The sequence below is a fragment of the Erithacus rubecula genome (genome assembly GCF_903797595.1).
Source record: "Erithacus rubecula genome assembly, chromosome: 5".
Lineage (NCBI taxonomy): Eukaryota > Metazoa > Chordata > Aves > Passeriformes > Muscicapidae > Erithacus > Erithacus rubecula.
In genome coordinates, this window is record NC_136687.1 from 9,579,742 (window position 1) to 9,596,634 (window position 16,893).

The window sequence follows — 16,893 nt, forward strand, 5'->3', positions numbered from 1 at the left end:
AGAAGGAGTTTTCTAAAGTTTTTTACCACTAAAACTCCTAAAAATCTTAACTAAGCCTTTTGCAGAGAACAATGGGATAAAACATATTTTCCTTAGCTTTTGTATGAACATATCTTAAATACTGCAGGGGATTTCGATGAATGATTTAGATTAATGTTGACTGACAGATGACAACTGAGTTTTATGAAAATTTTTGACAAGTCAACATTTGGCTTTCCTCTCTGTTTTGGAGAAAACACAAAACTTTCTGAAATGAAGACTTGAAGCAACCAGGTTCACATTTTTCTGTTTCTTCAGTAAAGCTTCTTAATTTTGGAATGGAAAACAGTCATGAGTGACATTCCTTAGAGTTCGTATTGGGCCTAACGCTGTTCAACACCTTTGCTGGAATATGGACAGAGGGATCAAATGCTCCCTCAGCAAATCTGCCAATGACACCAAACTGTGTGCAGTCAGCACACTGGAGGGAAGGGATGCCATCCAGAGGGACCTTGACAGGCTTGGGAGGTGGGCCTGTGTGAACTTCATGTTCAACAACCCCAAGTGCAAGGTCCTGCACCTGGTTTTGGGTCAATCCCAAGCACAAACACAGGCTGGGTGGAAGAATGAGTTAAAAACAGCCCTGATGAGAAGGAGTGGGGAGGATTGGCTGACAAGTAGTTCAACAGAGCCAGCAGTGTGTGCTCACAGCCCAGAAAGACTAATTTGTCCTGGGCTGCATCCAAAGCACCATGGGCAGCAGGGCAAGGGGGGGATTCTGCCACTCTGTCCCCTCTCATGAGACCCCACCCATAGTGGGATCCCCAGCATAAAAAGGATGTGCTGGACCATGTGCAAAGAAGCTGTGGATACTCCATCCCTGGAAGTGTTCAAGGCCAGGCTGGATGGGGCTTTGAGTAACCTGCTCTAGTAGATGTCCCTGCCCATGAGAGGAGGGGTGGAACTAAATGGCCTCAAAGGTCCTTTCCAACCTAAACCATTCTGTGATTTTATGATCCTGTGATTTTAGATAAATTAGGACAGAAATAGAGTTCAAATGCAATCCACTTACAAGTCTGGTCAATATCTCAGACACCATGCTGGAGAATAAGTCTCTTACAGGCTGACTTCAGTGGAACCAGGATTTTACCATAACAATTACTTTCAGTTCACGTAAAATATTCTTTGACTCTTTTGTGAGTTTATTCTAGAAACTTTAAATGAAATACCATCTGTTCCTTAATTTTGCTGCACATTTTTTTCATTTATTACCTTCCCACTTCAGATTTATGCTATCTCTCCTAATTTTGACATTGCACTCTTTATTCAAAGTCTTTATTCAAGCACATTCCATACCAAAGGAAGAAAATAAAATTCCTGTACTAGTAACAAATGTCAGACTATGTCCTTGGCAATGGATTTGGGGATTCCTCAAGGTGAAAGGCACTACTAATTTATCTCCACTACCATTTACAAGTTCATCATACCATGTTCTACCTGGAAGAAAATTCTATCCAACAAAATGAAAAGATGGCATAGTTGATTTCTGGGTTTTTTTCAGGGACTTTATATTTCTCAAAAGCAACAAATCACTGTAGATTAAGTTAAGCACAATAACTTAATACAAGAATAAGTTTGCAGGAAAAATGAACTAAGCCAGACAGAATGACAAAAGGTCTTGACATAAAGTCAGACAGGGCACCACTGGGCTGACAGCATCACCCTGAAGGTAAAACAGAGTCAAAAGCAGCAGGAGAGACAAGGAAGTTGATACAACAGCAGTGATTAAACCCACAGTGCAGGTTTATTCTCATTGTTTTTGGAACCTGGTAGGAAATTTGCATGTGTCTTCAGGGCCAGTCTGTGCTATTAAATGTTTGATGCCCTCCATGCTCAGTAAAACTAGCTAAAATGTAAGATCATATAAGCCTGGCATTATACAAGAGTCAAACCCTTGCTGTACCTTTAGAAATATACAAGTCACATGATGCTTTTGTTGTCAATTTGAGCTCATGTACCAAATATAGCTGCAGCTCTATGCATTTTAGATAGATTATTTTAGAAAGGCATCATGTTTTACAAGAGCTCTTTAGCCCATTCAGCCAGATATTTAAGCACATCTCCACAGAATCACTGTTTTTAATGATACTTAATAAGAAAAAAGCCCAAGCCCAGAGCATACAGTCACCACACATCATTTTATATTCCAGTAAGTACAGTTTGGAATAAGCTTTTGATCTGCCTAATTTTAGTGAAATCAATGGAAATCCTTCATTCAGAGGCATAAGTGTCTCCATGTGGCATATATAATAAATAAACCTGTATTTGAGAGAAGGGAAGATGATGGGATGATACTGTTCTCAGGTCAAAGATGTATAATGGAGGATAAATGGGGCAGAGGAGAAAGAGAGAAATAACCAACAGACCAAGTCCCCCTCTGCACAGTGCAGCACTATGAACTTGGCACAAGACTCTGAAGTACACTGGGTAGAATTTCTGTTGTGCCAAGGGTCCTTTATACTGGGCTATTAATTTATTTTTCCCTGAGGAAAATGCTACTGGTGCATGCCAAAGGCAGCTCTATTTGTAACTTCTTGGAGAAAAAGCTTGTCACAAGCAATATAAGCTCCAATATAAGGAATCACACAAACTGATGCAATAGGAACACAGCCATGAACCTGTATGCATTGCCCTGAGTGCATTCCCTTTCTGGCTGCAGGCAGCACATGCCTTTCTCCCTGACTGGACAGGCATTTTTTACTCTCAGACACATCTAAAATACTAGCATTTATCCTACAGATGGAGCAAAATGTGCAGCTCAGATCCAGATGTCCCTGATCCTTTGGAAAAAGACAGATAAACAGGATAAACAATTCTGAGTTGCAGAATTTGGATATTTTTAACTCTATTCACAGCATCTGCTTCTGTCACTATACAGAATAATAACAAATATTTGATAGCATAGTACACCAAGTACTGCAGTGCTATTTACTAAGACAACTCTATAGTTATCTTCACTGTGAAGACAATAGATGTTTAACATTTTTGATGTCTGACTAAAAATCTGTAGAAAACAAAAGAAAACCCAAGAGGAAATAGTTATTTTTTCCCTGCATTCTTTCAGATTTGTAAAGTAATCCTATTATTCCACTCTCCCCAGTGGTAACTTTGCAAGATTTCATTTGAACATAATACTTCTCTAAGACCTGAAATAAGTCAGATGATTTCAAAGATAGATTACATAGCAGGGAGGTTCAGACATCAGTGTGTCTGTGAGACTGTGAGAAGCAAAGTCACTGACTCAAGGACCATCTCAAGCATGCACAGCTGAAAATCTATGCAAATGCATAAACACAGAGAGCCCTGAAAACAGAGGTGAACCCAAAACCTTACGTCATGACCAGTGTCTCATCTCCAGGTTCACTGAGTAGTCCATCTACAAAGACAGAAGTGCTGGTGAAATTATGTGTGCTCCAGGTCTGGCCTTCATCTATGCTGAACCTGTAAAAAAGCAGGAAAGGTTTTCATTTACAGCTACTGGTACACAAAGCAGAATGAACTTTTAAAAAATCCCACCACTACTAAAGCTGAGGATTTTTGATCACAAAATATAATATGCATAGACAGTGCATGATATTAATGTGATCTTCTCCTCAGCAACTTATCCATGGATTCACATCCTTATGAGAAGGTGCAATAAATTTTTCACAACAATAAAATTCCTCAGGCCAATTAAAAACTGAGCTCTGTTAACAAACTATCTTGCTACCTTGAAGATTCAAAAGCAAGCTGATTCACATTTCATTCTTTCTAGTAGTCTCTGAGCTATAGACCTGTTTAGCAGAGGCCAGTGAAACATGAGAGGCCAAGTGCTAAAACATGGGAGTTGCACTAACTGCAGGCATCAGCATGAGGATGGCCCCTCAGGGCTGCTACCATCCACTTAAACATTTGCAAAAAATATTGATGAATCAGCAAAACATACTTTAAAATATATTTCAAATGTACATCAAAAACTTGTGAGTCAAGGTCTCTTTTTTCCTGTACATTTCCTCCAGGTCTTTTGAACAGTAGGTTAATGATGGCTTTCAGTCCAGATAACCAGGTATACAGCTTTGTTCCTATTCATGTATATAAAACAAAATTCATATATATGTAACACAATTCTACAAAAATGAGCCAATCACAACTAATAAAGATTTCTTACAGTTTTGGTTTTTTTTTTTCTGAAGATTATAGTCCTGTGTGTCATTACACAAGGTGTTGCTGCACTATCATCCTGTCTAAAACTTGATATTTTATAACAAAATGATTTGCAACAAACCTTTTCTGCCAAACTGAGAAGGCCATTTGCTGCATTGTCACTATATGAGAGGATCCATGCACACTGCAGTTAATTTGTGCATGAATATCTCAGATGGGCTGTGATTCTGGCACACCAAATTGCACAGCACATAAGCACAAATAGGTCCTTTGCCTGTTGGCTCCCAAACTCTGCATTCAATTGCTCTTGCCAGAGAAACACAGGGCGATTCTCCAATTTTCCTATGGCCCTTGGAGAGGAAAGAGCCTCTACAGTATCAATGAACTCTCCTGACAGCACATCTAAGCCACACACACAGCACAGGCTGAGCATCACTGGCACATACTGCTGGTGCCAGCCAGAAGCAGATAAACAATTATGCTACTGCTGAGATCCAGAACAGTCTTTTAAGCAAAAAATGCCTACACTGATGCAACATAATTTTATTATGATTAATGCATGATGCCATGGTACTTTCAGCACCATGAAGTAATCTTAAAGTAATCATCCAACTGCATTTTGTTGACTCAATGAATGTTAAATTAAGCTGACTCCACCTGTGTTTCATATATGATCAGATTGAAATGCTTATCTTAAACTCTGAACTTTGTCTGAGGTCTTGAATACACAACAGCTTTACTCTAACTGATTGTAGAATTACTTGAGTATTTTCAGGGGGATAGAGGTGTCTTTGATAGCCACAATAACTCCACCATGGTCCAAGTACAAGATGTGGTGCTCTTCTTCAAAGACCTATAAGTAGACAAAGAAAGGCCAGCTAAGTAAATGTACAAAACAGCTGAAATAAAATGAACAAGCAAACAAGAATTAGGAGACTTATGTTTTATAATGTCCACACTTCAAACTGAAAAGGACATAAAAGTCTGGTTAACTCTTATATTTCTCCCAGCTGTAAAAGAAAAGAAAGTTAAGCAGGTGAATCAGAAAATGTTCAGGTTCAAATCACAGTCAGATTAAACTGCCTAAAGTGATTTTAGCCCAAGCTTATATTTCTCATAGTATGCATTTTGCATTCCTTCCTGTTATATATCACCAAGTGACCCATCACCTTACTTTGCTGTATGCCATATTCTGTGTATCCTGCAGAATAAAATGCTTTGTAGTCTAATTCTAAGAAAAAAAATGAAAATGCTGCTGTCTGTGACTTTCTCACATACTGCCCTGAACCTAGAGAATGTGAAATGATTGGTGCAAGCATGTTTCCCACATTTCCAGTGTGAGTTTAAGTTCAAATATTATGTGATATCCCATGGAGGCCACTCTGAGTGTGGAACCAAGATGCATGTAATATTGATATAATAGTATAAAGGATTAAAAACGTCATAAATTATTTTAATTCCTTTTCTAGAGGTTATCAGCAGTGCTAAAATAAAAGCACAGGTAGACATCTTTCCTGTTTTACATCTAAAATCTGGTTTAAGACAGGATTTACTTATGTTATTAACCTGTGAAAGTTCACTGAACATAAGACCAAGTGATACATGAGAATTATACACACTTAGCATTTAAGACAAACATACAGTCTCCTGTATGCTTTGACAAAGCAAAGGTGAAAACTATAAAGGTTAGCTTGACTTTGACTTGTAATTAAAAAAATACTGACTTTTTTTTTTTTTTTTTTTTGGCAAAACTAAATGCTAGATTTAGAAGATTTCTCAGCAGGACTGAACCAGAGCTGGGTTGAAAGTATCTTACAGCACACTCACAATTACTTCAAAAATAGGAAGCATTTAATTTGGGTTGAGAACTCAGTTTTCCTCTCATCTAGTAAGAACATATTTTATGGGAATCCTAAGGCATCAAGTGTCTCATCAGTTTTTCAGTGTTACCAATTTACAGGCAAGCCCTGATATGAGGCATTTATGGTCCAATCCACTCATTCACCCAGCTGTGTATTATTTTAGAAGAGAATCCAGTAAAGGACAGACATTAATTTTAGATGCACATCAAAAGGATGAGATCAGCTGGAGTCAGATCAGCAAGCAGAGTTTTGATCCTCCTCTAAACTTTGTTTGAACTTTCCCTCAAACCAAAATGCAACAGTGTGCTGGGACATCAAGTCTCCCACAGCTTCACCACCAAAGATAAAGGAAGCTGATACCCCTCAATGCAAATCAGCCTTTCCCAGAAAAGCACCATGGTAGGAATTCATGTGCCATTTTAACAACCCTGCTTTAGCACACTATAAAGCACAGAGGACACATTGCAGGCATATTAATGCTGTTGTTATTTCATGCTCTTCTGGCACACACTTCAAATTTTTATAAACAAAACGTATGAAAGCTTTATGAAAACAATTCTTCATCTTCAATGCATTGAAAAGAATGAATAGTTTCATGCCTGTTTATCACAAAAGCAAATATTTAGCTCTACTTTCTTGAAACAAAGCCAAAACAAACAGTTTGTTAAGGATTGAGGCAAAGGTAGTCCCAGTGTGAGAGATGAAGTTCAGACTTAGGATGATGAGTTCACAGCAAGCCATGAATTCTGATATACATCTCTTCACAAACTAAAGCAGGCAATAAATCTATTCAGATCCTTACTAGTGGCCAGCCACTACAGAAAAAGATTTGTATAGCCTATTTCTGTAATTTTTTGTGCACATTTTGTGCTTTATAATCACAATGTCAGCTTCTATTCTATCCTCTTCCTTCTGTTCTAAATGCTTTTCTTCCTATGTCTGTCCCAACAACTTCAACAGCTATTTCAGGTCAGAATAACTGTTGGAAGAAATTGTCACAGCTCCATGAAATCAGTGAGAGCATATTTAAGTGGTCCCAGGGAAATATATGCCATACAATTTCACTTCTCAATACAGAAGTTGTAAAACTAAATAAAAATTCCTGAGATTACATTTTTTTCATTAAGTGATATCCATTACTAAATTCAAATCTGACAACAGAAGCTTTTCTACACAGAATGAGCTGGTAGGACCTTTTTAGGGCTGGAAGGCTGAAATTGCATCTTTTTGTTGTGCTTAGTGTTACCATCTATCTCCTAAGATGCCTGCAGGAAAACATGTATTCTCACTTAACTGAAGGTTTTCCAAGTTGCTTTGATACACAAGGATTTGACACAGATAAATAATATTCCAACAAAAAAAAAAAAAAAAACCACCAGACTAAAGCTCCAGAGATCTAGATTTAGCTCCTAGACATCCAAAAGGCTTTCTGTGTAACCTCATTAGCTTAACTGAACATTTTGTTGCTGCAAGAGCTCCTCTGGTAGCAGATCAAATGTGAAAGCTTTATTGTTGCTGACTTTTTTCTTTTATTTATGTCTTTTTTTTTTTTTTTTGAAAGCCAGACCTTCCTCTTACTCTTTTCTGTACAAATACTTTGCTGTATTTCAAGTACAGTGTTGTACAGATGCTGTTGAAATAACAATGGCAATCAGAATAGTGAACAGAAATCAGTACTAAAACAAAATAAAAACACTCATATGTATACATAAGGTAACCATTAACACTTAAGAGTATCCTAATATTTCATGTTCATTAATACATTCTATAGTATTGCTTTCCTGGTATAATAGACAGAGAAATCCTTCAAATAAACATGAGTTCACCTCAGACTACATCTTCATGGTCCACTTGGCACTCAGGTTAATGGTTAGACTTAGTGTCTTAAGTATCTTCTCTAACTTTACTGATTCCATGATTCTAAGGCCACATATTTCATAATAATGTCAAGGTGAGATTCCTTTCTTCTACAGTCCAGTTCATGGCATGGATGTTTAAGCTATTTCCCAATCAGCTCCTAAAGCACTGCTATTTACAGTGCAGTGTTGTAAAGTAAATAGACACAATTTTCAGTTTTCCTCAGACAAAGAGAGATGGTTTCAAGCTACACCAACAAGCAGCTCAGCCATGCAACAGAAAGCTAGAAGAACAACTGGAACCAGCACAAGTGATATTGTGGTTATTTATAATAATAATTCTTAGTTTTGCTTTTTGTGTGAGCTGGCACAGACAGGACATAGAACAACCACAAATCCACAGATAAAATGCCATAATAAATTTATTCTCATTCTCTGGCCAACTGGGGGAGCCCTGAAGCAGCACCTGGGCAGAGACATACAAGTGGGGATGCAGAGACTGAAGAGCTCAGTCCATGCCAGAGGATCACACAGCCTACTGTATTGCAAGCATAAACCACTTTGCCTTGGTCTGCAGCAGCAGGGCAGGGATCTCAAGCATGTTTGTGCTGTGCCTCTATCACAGGCCCATGTTATCTAAACACAGATGCTCGACTTATCCAACATAGAAGGCCAAAAATTGATAGCATGATACATGTGGGTTTTGACAGCTGAACTGCACATCACTTGACTATGTTTACAATCCTCCTCACCAACCTTCTGATTTTTTTTCCAAAATATTTCCTTTAATCACAAGAATTTACTTAAATTCAAAACCTCTTACTTAGGCATTCATTGCTATCCATGAACTCTGGCTGTGTTTATAGGTAAGTCTTCCTGAACCCTTATGTGACCACATCAAATGCAAGCTGTGGAAGGTTTGATGCTGTCTCAGAGCACACCATTTAATTGCAGGATCTTTGACCTTCCCACTGTCCTATAATCCACAGTCCTATGAACCAATACTGCTATTATTTCAAGAAAGGTTTAATCAGTTCCTTGCACTACATTTTCCCCTAAGTCTCTCATGTTTTCTTTTCTTCATTCTGTCTCTATCCACAAGCACAGCCTGCTTCTTCTTCTCCTGTGTAAACACCTCAGCAGCATCATGTGAGTTTGTGAGAAAGGTGCCAGGCCCTCATTAATGACAAGCACAAAGAGACTTAAACACAAAGTGTTGTGCCAAAGCACAGGATTTCACCAGCTCACAAGACCTGCAATTTACTGAATTATCTAAATTCCTGTATCACCTGACTGAAGCCTTCTCTTTTGTTGTAAGAACTCCAGCAGAGAAAGGAACTGTGCTGCTGTCCTCTGGAAGAATTGTTTCATTGTGAACAGGGAGGCCATAAAATACATAGAATAATCTACAGTTTCATTCTGATCTCAAATATTAGAATTGAGTAAGCTCTTTCAAGGGCTTCATAGGAGTTTTAATTAAAATAAAGCCAGCAATGTTGTTTGCCATTTTGACTGTCATAATGAGGGATCAGTTTGTGGTTGATTTTACAGCATAATTAGGCACCTTAGGGTCAAGTTGCAACACATATAATTTACCTGTGTGTCTCTACAAATAAAAAGCAGTGAAAACAGGAATTTGATCTCATTCCTCTTTTCTTCTTATTTTTCATCCTTGAAAAACTACAAAACTTTGGCAAATGTTGACAAGAAATTATAAGAGTCCTCTAAGAAGTATTAAACATCACGGTACCCACTGCAAATCCTGTAAGGCTTTTGTATTTAAACACCAATTTATTGTATGCTAGATTTCAAGATGGAATTTGGTATAAAATTTTATCTTTTAAACATCAAAGGACATTATCATTAGAAAAATATAAAGTGTTTGGTGGAGTACTAATGGCACTCTACCATAGGAATGAAAGAAACTGTGTTTTGCTCTTTTAACCTCAAATTCCCCAAGCTCAGAAACACTATTAAGAACATTTCCACACAAATGATTCTAAGAAAATAGCAAAATTTTATTTCAGCTGAACACTACAACACTATTTTAATTGAAATCAAATTATTTTTTGAAACCACTTTGACTGAGGATGCTTTTTTTTTATCCTGGATATATATCATAATCTATATGATATTGTGTATTGTTGCTATATACATATATAGAGAAAGAAAATATCTCTATGCTAAATGTACTGGGTTTGGACAGCAAAGTTTAGGTAGCAGGTTATTCTACTGGGGTGACTTCTTTGAGACACTTCTAGAGAATCTTTCCCACATCCTACAGCCAACACCAGCCAGCTTCAAGATGGACACACCACTGGTCAAGGTGGAGTCAGTCAGCAACAGCAGTAGCACATCTGGGATTATGTATTTAATAAGTGCACAATAGCAACTACAGCAGGAATGAAGAGCTGAGAATATGAGAAAGGAACAGCCCTGCAGACACCAAGGTCAGTGCAGAAGGAGGGGCAGGAGGAGCTCCAAGTGCCAGAGCAGAGATTCCCCTGCAGCCCCAGGTGCAGCCCATGGAGCTCCAGGATGGAGCAGAGATGCTCCTGCAGCCCATGGAGCTCCAGGATGGAGCAGAGATGCTCCTGCAGCCCATGGAGCTGCAGGATGGAGCAGAGATGCTCCTGCAGCCCATGCAGGATCCCACAGTGGAGCAGGTGGATGCCTGGGGGAGGCTGTGACTCCACAGGAGGCTGATGTTGGAGCAGGTTTGCTGGTAGGAATTATGATCCCATAGGGGTCCCAGGCTGGAGTACCCTGTTCCTGATGGGCTGCAGCCCATGGGAAGCACCCACTCTGGAGAACTCATGGGGAACTACAGCCCATGGAAAGGACTCATGTTGGAGAAGTTCACTGAAAGCTGTCTCCTATGGAGGGACCCCACACTGGAGCAGGTGAAGAGGGTGAGGAGGAAAGAGCAGCACAAATGCATGTGTTGAACTGACCACAGCCCCCATCCTACATCCTCCTGTGTGGCTCAGGGTGAGGAGGTAGAGAATTAGTGAATAAAGTTGAGCCCATGATGAAGGGAGAGGTGGGGGAAGGTATTGTAAGATTTGGGTTTATTTCTCACTCTCCTACTTTGTTATTCATTGGCAATCAAATAAATATCCCCAAGTTGGGTCTGTTTTGCCTGTGAGGGTAATTGGTGACCAATTTCTCCCTGTCCTTATCTCAACCTAGGAGTTTTTTGCTATATTCTCCCTCCCCCATCCAGTTGAGGAGAGCAATGACAGAGATTGGTGGGCACCTGGCATCAAGCCAGGACAAACCCAACACACTGAGGCAGAGCAGTTTGGGAAGCAGAACATGAAAAAGGTGGAATGCTTTAACTGACACTAGTCAGTGAAAGAAAAAGCCAGCCAGAATTCAAATAGCATTGTGATATCACTGTTCTCTTCTTAATAATTTACTATTTGTAGTCCCTGAATTAAATCACTCCAAAAACTTAAAAAATAATTATTTTTTGCAAATCTCTATTCACTGTCTGAGTTTCAATTAAGAGAAATTTTATGCTTAAGTAACAGCTTTCAGACTATGAAGCAGAAGAATTTTTGCTCTTGTACCTAAGCTATATCTTTTAGCTCAGAATGTTTGTACTGCAAGATCTAGACAAGGTCTACTTCATCATTAGCAGAGGAAGATTACTTAAATTATTAAAAACCTAAACAGACACTACACTTTTTGCATAAGATACTTATAAGATCTTTAAAGAGACCAAAATATTTGAACTTCAGCAGAACTTGACAGCCTGATCAATTTGAGTTTTAGAAAATCACCTTCTTAATCTCTTAGTTTCCAAGCAAACTGGAGATAAAAACATCTCCTTCAAAAGAGTATCTAAAGATTAGTTAAGCATTACATAATCCATCACATTTGGTACATTAAAATTATTTCCAGGTTCCTTTGATGATTCATGCCTCCTACCTGACGCCATGTCTTCCCACAGTCAGATGTTATGTACATCTCTTCTTTATACTCAACCAGCTGGGACCCCAGGTTACCTGTCACAAAAAAAGAGGAGAAAATAAGGGATGCACCCACATGAGCAAGAGAGATTAGACCTAGTCCCGATTCCAGTCTGAGTAAGAATTTTCCAGGTCAGAGCAAGAACTAATCACATTTGAACAGGCTTACTTCATTTCTGGTAGAACTACCAAAATCCTTCAAAAACACATATGTACAATTTCAGAGTCTTCCTTTCCACTGCTGGGTTTTCTATAGGTAGAAGCAATGAGGCTTTATTCTAATACCAAATGCAGAAGTCAGACCAATGTTTAAGTTCTGTTGCTGCATGCTGAAAAATTATTAGGAAACGATATGTATTTAAGTTGTAAGTATGAAACATCCATAAACTCAGAAGTTTTAACCTTAAGCATACTTTGTGAAGTTACTCATATTGAACCCAAACTGTTAAAATGAAATATTTAATCTTTAAGACTTGATGAAGCTCTAACTAGACTAGAATCTGGTGAAATATGCACCATGAAAAGAGGGGACAGGGCTTTTGAAAAAGAGTAAATATAAAAGAATTGAAAGCAGAATTATTTGATTTATCTAAATATTAATCAGAAAGTTACTGTATATTTTGACAAATAGCACTGAGAGGAATTCAGGTTCCTGCAAAGTTAACAGAAGTGTTAAAACTGGAGAAGATTATAGCAGATGCAGTCCCAAATAGAGATCTTCATCTTTTAACATGCAGTATTTCAAATAGCAAATTATTAGAGCCACCACACAGCTTAGTGTTCTAGGGGAGAATCATTCATTGCACAATACTCCTTTTAAATGATACCCTCCTGGGAGATTTTGACTTAAATATATGGTTTGTGTGTCTTCACAGTAGAAATAAGATGAAAATTATCAGATCCTCTTAAGCAGAAGAGACACTAAAAGAAAACACTTGAGATTAGAATAGCACTATGAAATTTCACTTGTGCATTATATAAATAACTGGTTTTTAACCACTAAACCAGATCTGTTTATGCAGAGAGGTTTATGCTGAAAGGTTCCCAAGAGGAACAACAGCACCCACTGCCCAAAATACACACTCTATTTGGACCATCAAGGTTGCAAGTGCTCCCTCTTTAACAGGAAAACTCTACATCATTTAACCCTAAATGCATCCTGGACAAGATTGGAATATTAATATTGAATCAGGGAATTTATAGGAGTCAGCTAATTCCTTTAAATTGCATCTAACAGTTCAGAAGATGCCACTTCCCATTCTTGGGCTTTTCTTGGATTTTCATTTTTCCAATACACTTCACACTCTCTCATTTATCAGATAATTCAGCAAGATTTAGTTTGTCATAGAATCATAGAATATGTTGAGTTGGAAGGGATCCATCAAGATCAGTGAATCCAGTTCCTGGCCCTGCACAGGACACCCCAAGAGTCACACCCTGTGCCTGAGAGCATTGTCCAAATGCTTCTGGAGCTCTGTCAGGCTGGTGCTGTGACCCTTCCCTGGGGAGCTGTGCCAGTGCCCAATCACCCTCTGGGTGAAAAACCTTTTCCTGATATCTAACCTACACCTCCCATAAATATAACCAAATTAAATAGTTCCAAAAGGAAAGCTTCACACATTAATTTGGTTATACTTTCTCCCCAAACACAGATTTATGATTAATCTGATCACTAAAAGGAGATATGAATGAGAAATCACCTTCTCAGGGCTGAAGGAAGGGAAGGAAGATTTGATTAACTGTGTATACAAAATACATTTCTTTTGCTATTCTCTCCTCTGTTATACTTTTCACTGCTATATCACCCATGAATGCATATGTTCTTGAACTTCTGCAGGTAATCACAGAATATTTTCTATAGGACAGCTGAAAACAGATTTATTTGCTTCCTAGATTCTAACATACTGCTGTCAGTCTACATTCTTTACACAGAGAACTTTAATGAATGCAGTGTTAGTTTTTCTCCTGAATAAATGCTGTTTACCCCTTGTCACCACTTACTGAGTTCTACTTGCATGAGTAGGTCTTTATTTTGAGCATTGCTAGGGATCTGCACTTTAAAGAATTCAGTGGTAAATTGCCTTGGTAATGGAAAATTAGTCTGTAAACTAAACAGCATTTACTTGTGCTTCATTAAAAAGCCTTTTCTATCCAGCTGATTTAGTAATGATATTCACAACAGTTTTGTAATTGCATCTCTGTCAAGAGACAGACATGACTTCTAGTTTTGATTTTACCTTTACTGTCTTTTCTTGGTAAAGGAGCAAAAGGAGTTGGTGGGCTCAGTTATAATTCCAGAGACTTTTCATTCTGCCTAAAACACAACTGATGCCAACAGGAACAGAATCTGGGACACTGCTTTGGGAAAAAGGACTTCAGTGATGTTTGACCTTTGAAAACAGTGCATGCATGGGCCAAGGGTGGAAGCTCAGAAATGGCACATGCAGGATCTGCTGATTGCTGACACAATGTTTAATTGTGTCATTATTGAAGACATTATTGGAAGTAATTTTCATTACTTCCAGATTTTTTGGGACACACAATTATATGACATAATTTTGCAAACTTTGTAAAATGAAGTATTTAAACAGAAAACAAGAATAAAACACATTTCTGTAATGAAGAATAAGACTTAGTGCAGTTGGAGTTTGCTCTGTGGGTACTGCAGACTATGGTTTGCTGAAAAAGAGCATCAGTGGATTCAGAAAGTAAAAGCAGGCAAGTCAAAAAAAGGGAGCAGCACCAGGGGAGACAGGCAGGGTCCTGCAAAATGCAGTGGGAAGCACCCATGCAACCTAATCTGAGATGTGACAGAAGGAACTCCTTCAAAGATCTGAGTGAACTCCCCCCCCCCCTTTTATTAGTAAACCTTTCTGTTTAACATGTGTGATACAAGAGTTATGAGTTTTTTTCTAGTTAAAAAGTTAGGTTGTTTTAACTCTATTTTTCCATATGTTAATAAAAATAACCTCAAAAATTTGGAGCATTTTTTTCTTCCTGAAATTTAAAATAAGGTGCATAATTCTGGGCTCCAGCTACCTTTCAGAGTGTTGTGTCACTGGATAAGCCAGATAACTTAACACAGTGGGTGTAATGGCACTCCATAAACCCCTTTACAACAGCTCCAATCCACATCAAATGAAATGCAAAAAACCCTGACATTAATAACACTGCAAACAAACAACTGCAGAGCCACAGCAGCACTCAAAGCACTAAACCTTTCCATGACATATCTGAGGAGCATTAAAAAACATATTTGTGCTAAGTGTGGCAGCCAGTAACATGAGAGCACAACTGACATTGTGATGAAGTGTCATGAGAAGGTAAGAAAAAAGCAATTATCCTCAGCCCAAGACTGGAAGCCAAGAATGTTTAAGCACCATTCCCACCATGTCCTGAAGTTTTTGAACTGTACCATACCCCCCAAATATCAGTGCAATACCTTGCCTGGTGAGCCATACCAAAATCTGTCCTTCATATTAGAGCTGTAAATATCTGCAGTAACTCCTCAGGTGTGCCACTACAGCACAGAAACTTATATTGTTTTAGTGGGTCTGTATTAGATCTCAAAATCCATCTAGGGGAACAGTAAATGTAATTGAATACACTGAAGGCAACTCAGGTTCATACTGAAAAAGTTACTGCAACTGGAAGGGTAATCAGCTGCAGGCATGTGGTGTTTGGGCTGTGGCACAGTTAATTTTCTTCACAGCACCAGGTACAGGGCTGCATTTTGGACTGAAAAGGGTGTTGATGGAGGAGGGAGGGGCTGCACAAGGAATTGGAAATGGGATCAGCTAGGACAACTGACCCTGGGGATATTCCAGGCCCTGTGTCACCGTGTTCAGCAATAAACTGGGAGAGAGGTTGGTGCAGGGGCATTGCTCAGGGACAGGCTGGTTGGTGGTTGGAGGTGAGCAATTGTTTTCATTTACATCACTTCTCTTCCTTGGGTTTCATTTCTATCTGTGCTTTTTCTTTTCATTACAATGTATTATTATTATTATTATTATTATTCAGTTATTAAGCTGTTCTTATGTCAATCCATGAAGTTCCTCACTTTTACCCTCCCAATTTCTTCCTCCTATCCTCCTGGAGGGGAAGTGAGCAAGGAGCTGTGTGATACTGAGCTGCTGGCTGGACTTAAATCATGACAAATCTATATTAGCCACAGCTACAAATAGTACCATTCTAACATGACTTTTGATCTGAGTGTCCTGAAAACTCCTCTGACACATGACACAGAGTGTTTGCCATCCAGTTTCATGAAGTTTTGTTTGTAATACAACAATAGACATTTCTCAATTTTTTCTTACATTTTTTTGTATTCTTTTTCTAACTCAATGACTCATGTCTTCTCCAATGCCTGGGGGATAATATACACCTGAATTGTCCTCAAACACTCTCCCAGAGGCTTTTGCCACCAACACAGCCAGGATACTAGATAGACTCAGCCTGAGTCAGTTTTGCTCTGCTTCTATTCATGGACCAAAAGCAAACATTTTGGCCTGCATTATTCAGTTTTTGATTAAGAATAGCCATTTTTCAATTCCATTACTTGCATTCTTAGAAACCTTTTCAAACTGTGTTTTAGGATACATGAAATCTTCTTCTGCTTCTTCACTTGTCCTGAGTAAAGGCTGATTTTAAGTAACTGCCTAAAATCACATGTTCCATCTTTGCAGGAGTGCCAGTACCAAAAACTAGGATACAGAAGCACTAACACAGTTCTCCAAGCTTCCTGAAACTCTGCACATGACAGTTTAGCAGCTGGTAGCACAGGGATGTGAAAGAAAGCAATGTTTTCCAGTGATGTCTGGTGGCCAGCAAAGTTCTCTAGAAAGGTGGTATAGCTGTGAGAAACAGCTCTCAGTACAGGTCTCAAGAGTTGGGAATTTTGGCAGGTTCTTACTGGGTCACAAAATATATGGAAGATTACTTAATTTAAAATTTACCATCAATTTATATGTTTTAAGTGCTAGTTATCACTGTGTTCACCCACATTTTTGTGACTTT

General features: G+C 38.6%; 1 protein-coding gene across 5 annotated transcripts in view; it reads right to left on the reverse strand.

Moving 5' to 3' along the window:
* Positions 1 to 16,893, reverse strand: part of SORCS2 (sortilin related VPS10 domain containing receptor 2) — a 530,132-nt gene that overhangs the window by 54,934 nt on the left and 458,305 nt on the right. For all 5 annotated transcript variants that reach the window (XM_079307025.1, XM_079307023.1, XM_079307024.1 and 2 more), the window contains exons 12-14: positions 11,837 to 11,913; positions 4,944 to 5,035; positions 3,373 to 3,480 (exon numbers count right to left, since the gene is read on the reverse strand). In XM_079307025.1, the coding sequence (XP_079163151.1) occupies positions 3,373 to 3,480; positions 4,944 to 5,035; positions 11,837 to 11,913 (277 nt within the window). The remainder of the gene's footprint in view (positions 1 to 3,372; positions 3,481 to 4,943; positions 5,036 to 11,836; positions 11,914 to 16,893) is intronic.